Below are 14,350 nucleotides of genomic sequence, written 5' to 3' on the forward strand. Positions count from 1 at the left end.
ATCACTTAATTAAATTCATTCCAATCTTAGCCACCCCTGACCACGCCAAAAGATTCCTTTCTGAAGATTCCTTTTCCATAACATTCTACAGGTTTCTTTGTCCATTTAAAAAGTAAAATCTCTTATTCTTTTTCCCTTCTGAAATAGTTAGCTTTAGTTTAGGATAAAATCATTTTCATTTCCCTCAACAAAAGTATGTCTCCATACTTTATATCTTTTTTTAAGCAAAAACGTACCCTATTTTCCTGGTATACAGAGTTGTTTCCTTTATTATGTCTTGGAATTTTAATTACATATATTAATTAGAATTCTTAACTCTTAGAAACCATGATTTCTAGTGAAAACTAAGAAGCAAGCAATTGTGAACTCTTTGTTATGCCAGCATTCTATAGATTAGCAAATTTATAAATACATTTCATAATTTCTAGAAGCATGTGTTTCCTCATAGCATTATTTTTAATGTGGCACAAGACATGTTTACTGACAGACTCAAACATCTTTAGTTTTTGTGTAATAAGACAAAAATAGGTAAACTTAGACTTGTTTAGCAATTAATGTTTTCGTATGTTATTTTATTTGGAAATGATCTAGACAGTCAATGAGTTCCCATCAATTAATTTAAGTTAGCAAAATTCTAAGGGTGGAAATTACCAAAGAGATTTGGGAAACTATTTAAGTAGACATGTTATAAAACAATCATTCCTAAAAAGTTCATCTAAAAACTCTTACCTCACTTACATCTGCTTAATTCCTTTGTTCTTAGAAATCATATTTAGATCACTCATGAAAATTTCATGAGACGTTTAAGTGGTTAGCCATCACCATAGGGTTTTTCTTTGCTGACAGATTTTATAACCAAGATAGCATGAGCTTATTTGACTTTCAGTCAACCTAGGTAGAGTAACAGTATTATACTTAACGCTGATAACTCTAAACATGTCTGTATTAATTAATAACCAAGATAGCATGAGCTTATTTGACTTTCAGTCAACCTAGGTAGAGTAACAGTATTATACTTAACGCTGATAACTCTAAACATGTCTGTATTAATTAATAACCAAGATAGCATGAGCTTATTTGACTTCAGTCAACCTAGGTAGAGTAACAGTATTATACTTAACGCTGATGACTCTAAACATGTCTGTATTAATTAATAACCAAGATAGCATGAGCTTATTTGACTTCAGTCAACCTAGGTAGAGTAACAGTATTATCCTTAACGCTGATGACTCTAAACATGTCTGTATTAATTAATAACCAAGATAGCATGAGCTTATTTGACTTTCAGTCAACCTAGGTAGAGTAACAGTATTATCCTTAACGCTGATGACTCTAAACATGTCTGTATTAATTAAGTCAACAAGCTTAAAAGAGCTTTTGTTTACCCCAAATTATCCTAGATCACGTGAACTTGAAAAACATTTTGGTTAGTTTCTATTATATTTCTGAGATTAGAAATACTTAATGTGTAAATGTATATTTTTAAGCCAATTGCATAGAGCTCTTTTACAAATTAATTTTGGTAGTACTATCCGGTTTTGGAAAAATCCCATATCTGTAATGTACATGGATATGTAGATATACATACAGATTAGCACAAACAGAGATCTGGTAGCTGTCACTTTAAAATTTTAGCCATTGGGCTGCCTCCGGTGGCCTAGGGGTGCTTTGGTATGCTTCGCTTTGGTGGCCTGGATTTGGTTCCCGGATGTGGACCTACACCACTTGTCTGTCTGGTTGCTGTGGCAGTGGCTCACGTACAAAAAGAGGGAGATTGGCAGTAGATGTCAGCTCAGGGCAAATCTTCCTTAGCAAAAAAAAAAAAATTAGCCATGAATCAGATATAACAGCATAAAACTCACTAGTTTATAAGTTTATCCACTCAGATAACTACAGCTTTTTGCTATTAATATTTGTAGAGAAGATGTAGGATTTGTATTTGTCCTTGACAAATAATCTTAGAAGCTGTGGAGCAGTTTGTATTTTTAAAAAGACTTCTTTCCCTTTGTTTTTTCCCTTCAGTCTTGGGTGTTTGTGGACTGTGTTTACATTTCAAAGATGTGATAAGATTTATAACTTCAAGGTGCAGAGAAAGATGCAAGTTCCTCCAAGAAGGACTTTGGTTTCCTGAGGCCAATAATTTTCAAGTCTTTTGTGATAAGTAGGGGAGGTTTTAGGATTGGTGGAAAGGAATAGATGGGATTTGGCTGCCTCCAGAGCTGCATTTTTTTTTTTTTTTAGTTTTGCAAAGATTTGTAAGACAAGGACAGTTTCTCTCAATTTTTTTCCCCAAAGAATTGGGCTGCAGCCTCAGTGACGTCATAGGTTGTTTCACCCATCTGTAGTGTGTTGGACTGCTTTTCTTTCTCTCTGGGTACAGAGTTTCATTTTAGCTTAGAGGAGGAGACCTGAAAATGTTGAGTCAGGCTTTGAACATCAGCTTCCAATTTCTGACCAACTCTTAACCATAGAGCTGGTCAAAAAAATCCTTTTAAATATCTTGTCAGTTTTTAGCTAGGACGAACAGGAAATATTTCTGGCAGTATTGAACAATTTCATGGACCCAAGAGGTGTCTTCAAAGAGTGTGCAAAGGTTACCTTCCCAAGATCCAGAGTTCCTCCCAAAGAAGCCCAAAGAAAGAGCCAGCAGCCTGTGCGCCTGAGGCAGCCAGAACGCCGGGCCAGCTCATAGGACGCAAAACAAGCTTAGTAAGATTTTGCCTGTTTATTTTTTATTTTTTTGTATATCTGTAGCTTCCGGGACCGCAGTTCTTAGCCACGAAATGAACAAGTGTGCTGGAAGGTGGCCGGCTTAATTCTTTGGATTTTAAGAAGGGGGAGTTTTTGTTGGATTTGGAGTTTTAACTTCTAAGTTTAATTTCCGTTCTTTCATTCTGTTAAAAGGAGTCTTGAAGGCTAGCTGTTATAGTTCTTTGTATCTACTTCTGTATTTGGTCTTTTTATAGGTACCAGGAAGACATATTTAGGATGAGAGTTCTCTGAATTTTTTTTTCTTTCACATATAGCCAATTCTAAAGATCTGTCATCTGACCATTGATGAGTAGGACCTTACATTAAACTGAGTAGTGACTCAAACTAGTGAGCCTTTTATGGCTTAACCAAGGACACAAGAGACATCCCACAAGAGAGTGCAAAATATGCAGTCCTCACAGGATCTAGAAAGTTCACTCCCCAAAATAGTCTAAGAACACAGAGGCCTTCCTTGCACAGGTGGTAAGGAGAACGTAGTGCAAACGATGTTTCCAGTCTCTTGCGGGAACGTCACAGACCCGCTAATCTGTGATGTCGGGCAGGCACTCCTGGAATGAGACTTTTCCAGCACTGACAAAGCAACAATGGTTGAGACAACGAAGGCCCCTTATGGACTGGGACCCTCTATGACAAACTCCCCTGAGAGCTGGCACGACCAGACAAAGAGAATGCTGTCTGTGACTTTGTGTCTTGGACCGCCCATCTATTTAGCCGGCCACCAAGATGCGCTTATAGGAGTAAGTGATGGAGACCAGAGAGAATATTCTCACTAGTCACAAAGCCAAGCTCTTAGGACATAGGAAAAAACAACAGGACAAACCTCATTCGGTTTTTACATAGGTGACCGACAGCACAGTTTGTCTAAACAGATGCTGATCAGGTGAGAACCATGACCTCACCAGTCTGTGAGGCCGGCTCGAACAGGCTTATAGGGCCTATGCCTGCGTCCTTCCCTATGGTTTTTCCTCCTATGACAAATGACACAGCAGACAGAGACACAGAAAAACAGTGATCGTCTCTGGGAGGAAAAGGGACAATAAAAACCAAGAGTACCCATACCCAATTTTTACCAGAGTCGCTATGCCTGAGAAACTAATTCCACAAATATTTTCTCCTGCTAAACTAAATTTAGAAAAAGAGAAAAGGACTCATCACTTTTGCTCCCACTGGACCCTGCAGACAGAGATCCGGGAGGCTGGCATGGTAAGAATTCTGACCTTCTGCAGGCTTTTTGTCAGATGTCGCCAGATCTCTTCATCTGCAGCAGGCTTGGGAACACGTAGTATCCAGCCAGGGAGGCTCCAGCCGACTACACCAGCACTGTCAGGGAGGGAAGATTTCCCCCTACTTCTCTGGGTTCTTCGGCTGGTCTAATAATAAATTTGACATACGACAGGTTAACAGGAGAAAAACAAATTTGATATCATACATACAGGGGCCCCGTAAGAATATGAGACCCAAGAAGTGACCAAAGCAGACAGCTTTTAAATCTTTTAGACAAAGAAGCAAATAAATTTGTGAAGAACTGACAAGACAGAGAAACTGAGGCTTGGGTATTTAATTAGTGAAAAAACTAAGCAGACTTTGTTCACAAAGGCTTCTCGGCCTGAATCCGCATCTCTGGAGTGATGAGGATGTCCTCCACCTCCTGGTGCATGGGAGAGTTATTTCCTGCTTTCAGGGGGACCAAGGAGGGTCAGAGTGTCCTTCTTGCACCAGCTGTTTCTTAAGTAACTTTAATTCAAAATAATCAGTATGCCAAAGTGGCATGTTTCGGGGCGGCCTGGCTTGAACTCTATCCGTGCCCATTAGTTATTTCTCTCTCTGAGTGCAGGGCCGGTATTGGACCTGCTCCCTGCCTGTGCCAAGTGATTTTCTCACCACTTTCTGAGAAGGGCAGTTGAGCCTCTTTCTCCAAAGTGGGATGGCCGTGTTCCATGTTCCTGGCGGCCTGTTAGGGGCAGTTGTCTTCTGATGAAGGACAGTGGCTGAACAAGGGCACGGAGAGGCATTATTTATAGCATTCTGATCTGCCGTCTGTCCCTCTGCCCATTCCACCAGGACAGCCACTTCGGGGACCTTCAACAGTTGCTTTAAATTACACATTTATGTGCTTACTTTTTAAAAAATTTTAACAGCAGATATGTAAAACTATTTTTATATATTTTGTACTGTAAGAGTAGTGCATGTTCTTTGAAGGAAATTTTAGAAAATACAGATAAAGAAAATGAAGAAAGTATAGAGAGTCTCTTGTCCCGCTGCCCGGAGAAAACCACTCAATGTTTTGCATGTTTTCTCTCTCTGTCATCCGTCTTCCTTCCTTCCTTCCCCTCCTCCAAAAGGAAGGATAACACTGTTTTGTAACCTGCTTTTTTTCACATGGGAATATATAATAAACTTTTTTATTTGTTAATAAATTCCTTTCACATTGCATTTTAAATGGCTATATAGCAGTCCATCGTATGGATAACATAACCTAAATTAGTTTACATAACCTAAATTAGTGCCGTGATTTACATCCTTATAACTGAATTATCACACAAATCCTTTTTTGAAGAAATGCAATTTGATAAGTTTTGGCAGAATTCTTGCATAATCATCAGGCAGGGTGGCCTGGGAAGGAGAGGGGAACGGGACTTCCTGGGAGACGTGCAGGTCTGGGCGTTCCGGAGGTGACTTGCGGCTGTGGGGAGTGCGTGACTCCAGTGGCCTGTCTCCCGCGGTGAGGGCTTGACTCCGGGCCCGGCTGGGGCTGACTGATGGGAAGGATGGAGGCTGCTTTCTCTCTCTCTTCCCCTGGGTTCGTCATGTATTCAGTTGCCTTTGAAAACTGATAGCATATTAGGATATTTCTGAACCTGCTGACAGAGACCCCGAGGCCCCCACCTCACTACATAGAAGCCTGGAGCTGCCTGAGATGTTTGAGTGATGGCCCCTGGAGTGCGATTTTAAAGGCCGAGGTGAAGGGCACATCTATAGAAATTCGTGAGTTTTTGGTTCAGAAGTTTCAGTCTTTCCCCCAACACATACATTCGTCTGAGTCCTTGGAGAAGACAGTCAACTGGTGTTTCCTTTTTCTAAGAGTAAGAGAACAAAAGAAAACTTTGAAGCGTGTAAAGGAACTTTTCAGTGGCCCGTGCAGGCTAGAAATTGAGACTGTTCATGCCCAAAGGGAAAGGTTGTTCCCGGCTGCGAGGGGGCGGGGCCGTCCTGAGCCACCACCCGGGGTCTCCGGAGGCCATTAAACAGCCCTTTCCGAGGACGGCCGGATGTGGCAGGTTTGAGAGCCCCTTGCTGGCTGGCTCTGTGCATTGCTGTCTTTAAGGTCACTCATTTCTGATGTCCTTTTTCAGTTTCTTGAGGGAATACTGGGAAAGGAGGGGCAGGTGGAAAGTTTCTGCTTAAGACTGTAGAGGAGCAAAATTTTTGACCCCAAAAGATATCTCTTTGACATCAGGGTTATATTAGGCTGATTATTTATTTATGTATTTATTCGAGGAAGATTAGCCCTGAGCCAACTACTGCCAATCCTCCTCTTTTTGCTGACGAAGACTGGCCCTGAGCTAACATCCATGCCCATCTTCCTCTACTTTATACATGGGACACCTACCACAGCATGCCCAGCGGTGCCATGTCTGCACCTTGGATCCGAACCGGCGAACCCCCGGCCGCCGAGAAGTGGAACATGTGCACTTAACTGCTGTGCCACCAGGCTGGCGCCTAGGCTGATTATTTTTAAGAAACAACAGACTCAAGGATTTTTTTTTTATCTCTCCCCCAACTGCCTAACAGGATTTAGATAGGGAGCCTGCAAGGAAGAGAGCTATTACCAAAGATAACTTTCTTTTACATGGAAAGACTGCTCCACATAGTGGGGCAAGCATTTCCATCTCTCTGTGAGTTGTCTTTCTTTCCTTTGAAGTCCCAGATCCCTACCACCATTCTCTTTAGCTCAGGACAGGCATATAAGCCTTAATTGTTTGTCTTTGGGTCTCATATTCTTTTTTTTTTTTTTTTGAGGAAGATTAGCCCTGAGCTAACATCTGCCGCTGATCCTCCTCTTTTTGCTGAGGAAGACTGGCCCTGAGCTAACATCCATGCCCATCTTCCTCTATTGTATATGTGGGATGCCTGCCACAGCGTGGCTTGATGAGTGGTGCATAGGTGCGTGCCTGGGATCTGAACTGGTGAACCCCAGGTCACTGAAGTAGAATGTGTGAACTTAACCGCTGCACCACTGGGCTGGCCCCAGGTCTCATATTCTTGTGGGGCCCCTGTACGTATGGAATTAAATTTGTTTTTCTCCTGTTAATCTGTCTCATGTCAATTTAATTCTTAGGCCAGCTAGAAGAACCTAGAATGGTAGAGGAAAAAGTTTTCCCTCCCTGACAACGACAAAGCCGGACGTTTGGGGATCGTGTAGCAAGGAGAAACTTACAGGAAAGGACCTCTGTTCAGACTTTCTGTCTGGCCTTGGGCGTGGGCCACCTCTGCTCCCTTTTCCCCTCATCCTCCGGAACACCGTTCTCAAAATAAGTTCCAAGAACCAGCACCGGCAGCAGCTGGGAATTTGTCAGAAACGCAGGTTTCTGAGGCCCCCTCCCATACCTACCCATTCAGAATCTGGGTGGGGCCCAGAATCTGTGCTTTAATGAGCCTTCTGGGTAATTCTGATGCCCATGAAAGTGTGAGAACCCCGCCTCAGACCAGGCTCCTAAGAGGCCTTTGATTCTGTGTGTAGATTAAAAGCTGCAAGCAGATGTCAGCCAGTCCCAGAAATGCCAGGCTGTCCTGAACCTTGGAGGGACCGGCTGAGTTCCTGTCTGTCTGCTCTGCATCCAGCACGGTGTACGGAGTGGGGAGACTGATGTGGTCTTTGCCCTCCTGCCTGACAGCCCCTTGGTGGGACAGACAGTTCCGCAGGCAGGTTTACAGCATGGCCACCGCTATGATGAGGAAAGACCGGGGTGCTGTGAGCAGACGTGGGTGGGCTTTTGGGGTGGAACGTGTTGGGGAGGGCTTCCCAGAAAAGCTGGTGTTTGAGCTGGGGCCTGGTAGGACAGGAAGTGCGCTCATGTGCAGAGGCCTGCAGGAGGATTGAGTTGGCCTGACTGGGACATAGTTGGTGGAGGGAAGGTGGCGAGATGAGGCTGGGGATGCAGGGCTGGCCTACATCGTGGAGGTTCTTTCAGCCCCTTAGGAATCTCTGAGAGGTCAGGAAGCCTGGAGGTGGTTTCGTAGACTTTTCCTTTTAAAGTGATTGCTCTGGCAGTGGCGTGGGGAAAGGATAGGAGGGCCAAGGCTGAGGGCACAGGGGCCAGTGAGGGGCTGTCGCAGTTGCCCAGTGGAGGTGAGGAGGGTTGGAGAGAGAAGTGGGCGGTGGTCGCATTTCTCAGGATGAGGGCCCAGGGAAGGTGGGGTAGAGGTCGTGAGGTTGGTTTCGGACATGCTGAGCTTGATGCCTGTGTGACGTTGGGGTGACTTGCCTGCAGCAGGTGTTGGCTGCAGCCGGCTCAGGAGGAAGCTTTCCGGGAGGTTCACACACTCCCCAAGACCAAGGGCTTTCTGCGCAGCCTGCTTTTGGGTCCTTCTACCAGCCATCCCAAGGCTCTGGCAGCCCAGGGTGGGGAGGGACCAGAGGAGGGTGTGCCAGCTTTAGAGATAAGAGACCCGCGGCTTTTCTTGAAGGGAGTGGCCTGCCATGCCCCGCTTTATCATCACAAGGACCTAGTAAATTCCCGCACCATCCCCAGTTTGCTGTCACCTCGTGCGAGGAGATGAGTGACAGGTGGAGCATTCTGGCTGTGAAGGGGGACTTGGGGTGTGTATGGGAACCCTCCCCCAACATAAAATCCCCCCAAGAGGGCTGTGAGTGGAAGAGCGTGTGATGCCTCCTTGTGTTATGCCTGTCAGGATTGCCTGTGACATTTATTTTTCAAAAAGAACACAGCTCATTTTCCTGCTGAGACATCTCATTGTGTCTGCCCAGGTAGGCATCATTTTCTGGGTGTTTTTAGTTTTGGAGACCACATTTGAAGGTCCGCATGCCCCAGATAATTTGCAGCTAATGTGTGGGTCAGAACCCCAAGTCTGTTCTCCAGCATGACTGAGAGAGTGTCTCTGAAAGTTCTTTGGGAAGGCCAGAGGGCGAGGGGTCAACAGGAACACTTCCTCTGGGAGCTGTGGACTCCGTGTCAGGACACTGCCTCTGCTGCTTTCTCAGTCTCTGTCCCTGGGGAATGGTGAGCTCTTTCTTTCTGCACGACATCTTTATTTACTTTCTTTATAGCACGTTAGCATGTTAGGCCCAGAGAAGGGGCCTGGTGAGCCACCCAGAGCCCCCTCCTACTGGGGAGGGACGAAGAGGCGAGCAACACGCTTAGCGTCAGCAGCTGTGGCAGAGCTGGGACTCATGTCCAGGCTCCTAGGACGGTCCTTCCCACTGGTCAGCCACCACCTCTGCACCTGATCCTCGCCTGGCAGCCTCTGTTGGCCTCTGGCTGTCTCTGTGTTGTCTGTGCCCATTATAGATGTGCCTGCATGTCACAGCAGCTGTGAGCACCCTGGGGCCAAGGGCAGTTCATCCCAGGACCTGCAGGGACTAGCCGAGAGCACTGGGAGGAGCCATTAGTGAATGTTGGGTCAGGGAATGACGGAATAACTTTATTTTGGTACTAGTACCTGGTGGGCACTCCCAAATGTGAGTGCCCGCCCTCCAGCCTCACCATTTCATTCATTCGTGCTCTCCAGCACTTTCGGCTTTCCCCTCCTCAGAGGAGAGCAGGCGGATGCTGAGGCCTTCTGGACACATGCTGCGAAGTAGACGAGGAGCCTCCTCTGTTACTCCTGGCGAAGTCTTGAAAAACCATCAAGGGCAAGGGCAAGGCGGGTGGGGTGAGGCCTCTCATACTTGTAGATGAAATCCTGGTGAGGGAAGATTTTTAATTTGTGTATTAAGTGTGTTTTAGGAGCTTTGGATTTTATTTATTTAAGATCATGATGAAAACGCCTCCTTGTGAGGCTGGGTGCCTGGTTCTTGTGGATCCTGGAGGGAGTTTGCAGCAAATTTCAGGGTAGCTGAATTCTGAGTCACACTGGGATTCTGATGCATTAGAAGTAGGGTTTATGAGACCCATTGTTTGAAAACCAGAAGGTGAGAAAAGTTCTGAAAGGATATTTCCTTCTTGCAGTGTCATGGGCTCCCCCTGCCTCCAGTAATCTCCTTCAAGAGCAGACACTCCTTTGCAAAGAAGGTGCCTGGTGTTGATTAGGATGCTAGGGGTTCACTTTGTACCGAGCAGCTTGTGGAGTTTGAGTCCAGCCCCTGCACATTAGATAAATAATATTGGCCAAGGCGAGGCGGGCATCGGCTCCAGTTTTGAAATATGCATCTACATGTGAATCTGCTCACAAATGACAGTGTTTATTGGTAACATCTGTTGATTTGAGAAAAGTGAGTTTTTTCCTCACCCTAAGCGTGGGACATTATCTCCATGTGGAGGGGGCCTGCCTTCCAGAGGAGCTGGCTCTGGTCCTCCTCCCGATGGTGCCCGCTGTCCAGGGTGGGACTCCCACCATCAGGAGTTCACTGGGTACGTGGAGGCAACCATTTAGGCAGGTAGAAAGACATAACTAATTCCATTCTAATGTGTACTTTTTGGGGATAACTTATTTATTTGCCTTTTTTTTTTTTAAAGATTTTATTTTTTCCTTTTTCTCCCCAAAGCCCCCCCCCCCCGGTACATAGTTGTATATTCATTGTGGGTCCTTCTAGTTGTGGTATGTGGGACGCTGCCTCAGTGTGGTTTGATGAGCAGTGTCATGTCCGCGCCCAGGATTCGAACCAACGAAACACTGGGCCGCCTGCAGCGGAGCGCGCGAACTTAACCACTCGGCCACGGGGCCAGCCCCTTATTTGCCATTTTGAAAGTAAGATATATGAATTTAAAAAGTTAGGAAAATACTGAAGGAGATTGTTATTCCTCATGATATTGAACCTCTTCATCTCTAGTTTGTGCCCAATGCACAGCAAGCCAGTCGCTGAGACATCGGAGCTTGGAGATGGAGAAAAGTTTATTCAAATTGGCCAAAATGAGAAGGCAGGAGGATGGGTTCTCTCAAATCCACCTTACAAAGAAGAAAGCCGGGGGTCTTTACAGAGCTAAGGGGCTTGGCAGGAGGAGTTTCTGAGAAACAAGGGGAAATGGTGTTTCTTTCACTCCAGATAAGCCCCTGGGCAAGCTGGCTTCTGGGCGTCATTGGCAACTAGGGGCTGGTTATCTGGTGATCTTAACTTCCTTGAAGGCATTCTCTTTCTTCTGTAAAACAAGCTCATAAATCCTTGTGACCCTTGAGTCACCCCTCAGGTTAAACAAGAAAATAGCAAATTGACAAGATTAACTTCTTTTCCTCTGTGTCCCTGTTGGAACAAGGTCAAAGGGTAATAGTGAACATTTATAGTAACCGTCAGGTCCCTGGCTTCACTCATACTTCCCATATACAGGAATTTAAAAAATTTGGTCAATTTATTTAATATTTTTTCCCGTCATGAATTTCTTTTTAAAGCATCGTTGTAAAGTAGGTGCAATCCTGGCCGGTCACAGAGCTCTGCTCAGGGCTGACACAGGAACCAGAGGAGTTGCGACTGGACCCTGGTGGGCCCAGGCCTGCGTCTGCAGCAGCAGGACCTGAAATGGGTCCTTTAGTTGAACTCCCATCGGTGCCGTGGGCCATTCCAGCCAGAGCAGGCCAAGTTGGCCAAAAAATCACTTACCAGCTTTGCTCTAGAGAAACTTGAGTATGCGCTTGTGGTAACTTGGAAGACAAATTCAGGCAGAATTAGTTTTAAGCCTGAAAACAAAGTCTGAATTAAACAGGTTTTAGCAAGTTCTGAGGAGGATCTGACATCAGTTAGCAGATGTGGTGAGGTGTGGGAATTATCAGGGCTTGTGGCCTATGGGAGACTCCTGCCTTGGTTATCTGGTTTGGATTTAGAGGTGAGCAAGGAGGAGACCTGTTTCTGGGGACGTCTGGTGCAGTAGGGTGTGGTGGATGGTCCTGGGGCCACCAGCAAGGGTCCTTCAGAACAGACGTAGCTGGAGCCCCAGGCTCCGCCACTGCATGCCCCTGACGTCTCTGTCAACGACTTCCTCCCTCACTGGGGTCTGTGGGCCTCGGGGGTGCTTCTCCCTCGGACCTGCCGGGCGGCCAGTGGAGCATGTCTGTGTCGAGGGTGGGGCCGGGGCGCCAGGAGTTGTTGGGAGCTGGCACCCACTGCGTTGGGCTCTGATTACGGGATCTCTTCCCAGTCCTAGACTTGTGCTCTCTGGGGCTCACCCTTGTTTATTGCCATAAAGTGCGGGAGCCCAGAGCAGAGCTGGGTGTGAAATGACACCAGGTGCTGGGCCGGGCGGACCCCTCCCCCTCCCTCTCCCGTCTCTTTCAAGGGTACGGTCACCTTCCGCAGGCCTCCCTGGCTTTGATAAGGGTGCGGGCGTGCCGTCTGTGCCTGAGCAGTGCCCCGTCCCTGCAGGGGTGCCTGGGACCCGGCAGGCCAAGTGTTAGGGGAGGCAGCGTGGTGTGATGGGCACCAAGCAGAGGAGGGCCGGGGTCGGACCCCAGGCCACATGTAGGAGCTGAGCGACCTCCCTGGCTTTGGTTTTCTCCATTGTGAAATGGGGCAGTAATATCCATGCCGTTAGGTTGTTTGTAAAGACTGAAGGAACCTGAAGTGTGGAAGGCGGCCCAGCCGTGCCTGGGAGCCGCGCTCCGGAAGGTGAAGGTGACGGTGTCTGAGCGGGTTACGCGAGTCCTCGACTTTGCAGACTGTGTCCGGGCGTGGGTTTCTCTGGCTGTCACTGAGGTTCTCCTAGATCGAAGCAGCTGGCCCTGGGCACAGGGCAGAGGGTCCCGCAGGGATGCCAGGGCGCTCCCCAGGAAGGAAGGGCAGGGGAGCCAGCCGGACGTCTGCCCGCGGCCCTGGCGTTCTGGCTGTCCTCGTCAGCCTCTAGCTGACCGCCCCTCTGTCCTGTGCTTCTGGGCCTGGAGTGAGGAGGAGAGAAATCCCAGGGGCTCTGGGACTGCCCCCTTCCTGGCCCCAGGGCGGCTGGGCCCTCCTGCCTCAGGGTGTGTGCATGCAGGGCCCCTGATGCACCTGTCTTCTCTGCTTTCTGGCTGGCTGGTCCCCGAGACGCAGGCTCCTGCGGCTCCTTCTCTGTCGTGGTTTTCTCCTGCCCCCGTCTGTCAACAGGGCCTGCTTGCCCCTGCACAGCAGGGGGTCGACGGCACATGCCCCACCTGGGAGGCAGGCTGTGGACCGTGGCTTCGTGTCTTTGCCCTTGACCGACACGAAGCAGCACATTTTACACCGTGACCCAGTCGAGAGAGGCGCACGCACACAGGGTGATGGGTGCACACACAGGCTGCCCGCCCGCCGGCCTCCTTGTCTGTTCGGTGTCCTGGGGGGGTGATTCAGTGCTGATTAGGATTTTGCAGATGGACCGAGCTGCTGGCTGCTCAGCAGTGGTGAATCGTTAGCCTGAGGGTGGCGAGGGGCCTCTGGTTGTCCCTTGGTCTGTGGGTGTCTGTCAGAGGCTTCACTGGGCAGGGACAGGCAGCCCCTGAGGGGTTGGGGTCGGGGCCCCTGGGCCCTGCGGGGACTACTCCCTGCCCCCCACAGTGTTGGTCCAGAGGAAGGAGCACTGGACTAGGAGTCAGTACTCCTGCATAGAAGTCGTGGTTCCACCACTTTGTGCCTGGGAGACTTTGGGAAAATCATTGACCTCTCCGTGCCTCAGGTTTTTTGTGGGGTGGTTGTGAGGCCCGGGTGAGGAAATGGGGGGCCTTTCATTCTGCTCGGTGCCCTGCAGCGTGGGAGTCGTCTAGAGCCCCCCTGGAGCCCCAGGCCCTTCCTCTCTCTCTCTTCTCTCTCTCAGCCTGAACCAGGAGGGGAGGTGGTGGAAAAACCAAGCAGCCCGTCGCCTTCTGTGTGGAGTTTGGGGTCGAGTGCCTCTGTGAGTGTGGCCCTGTGTGCGGCGCGACCCACCCTGACCCGGCCCGCTCTCTTGCAGCCCCGGAGGATGGCTGCCATGCTGGGGGATGCCATCATGGTGGTGAAGGGCCTTGCCAGGCTCACCCAGGCGGCCGTGGAGAGCTACCTGCAGCACTTGGGCCTCGGCGGGGAGCTCGTGCTGGCGGCCAGGGCCCTGCAGTCCACGGCCGAGGAGCAGCTCGGCGTGGTCCTGGGGACCGTGCAGGTGAGGAGGCCGCTCTGGGCGGGGGGTGGCACAGTGGGAAGGGCTGGTCCGGGAGCTCTCAGGGAGACCCGGGGAACCAGGACGCAGCCAGCTGCTGGTCTCCCTGGGGCTGGGACTGGAGAGCCCAGTGGCTGGGGTAACCCTGTCCTTCGGCATGGGGGCCCCGTGCAAGGCCTCTGTCGTGTGAGTCGGCTTTCAGTTGTGGGAAGCTTTACGGAGCTGGAAGAGCCCCAGGAACATGTCGCCCGCACACTCAGTGGTCAGCCCGGTAGTCCCTGGCCTCCCCGAGCGCCTCCAGGCGCCAGGCTTGGCTGGAGCTCGGG

The 14,350-nt window shown here is 48.8% G+C and overlaps 1 protein-coding gene across 9 annotated transcripts in view; it reads left to right on the forward strand.

Annotated features, from left to right (window-relative positions):
* The window catches only part of COQ8A (coenzyme Q8A), a 48,283-nt gene that overhangs the window by 14,678 nt on the left and 19,255 nt on the right, over window positions 1-14,350 (forward strand). For 7 of the 9 annotated variants that reach the window (XM_014865104.3, XM_070501696.1, XM_044762724.2 and 4 more), the window contains exon 2: window positions 13,842-14,027. In XM_014865104.3, coding sequence (XP_014720590.1) covers window positions 13,851-14,027 — 177 coding nt within the window. In that variant the 5' untranslated portion in view covers window positions 13,842-13,850. Of the gene's footprint in view, window positions 1-12,236; window positions 12,554-13,841; window positions 14,028-14,350 lie in introns of those variants that run through there. The other 2 variants (XM_070501694.1, XM_070501693.1) reach the window with 2 other exon arrangements.

Source organism: Equus asinus, chromosome 30 (genome assembly GCF_041296235.1).
Source record: "Equus asinus isolate D_3611 breed Donkey chromosome 30, EquAss-T2T_v2, whole genome shotgun sequence".
NCBI lineage: Eukaryota > Metazoa > Chordata > Mammalia > Perissodactyla > Equidae > Equus > Equus asinus.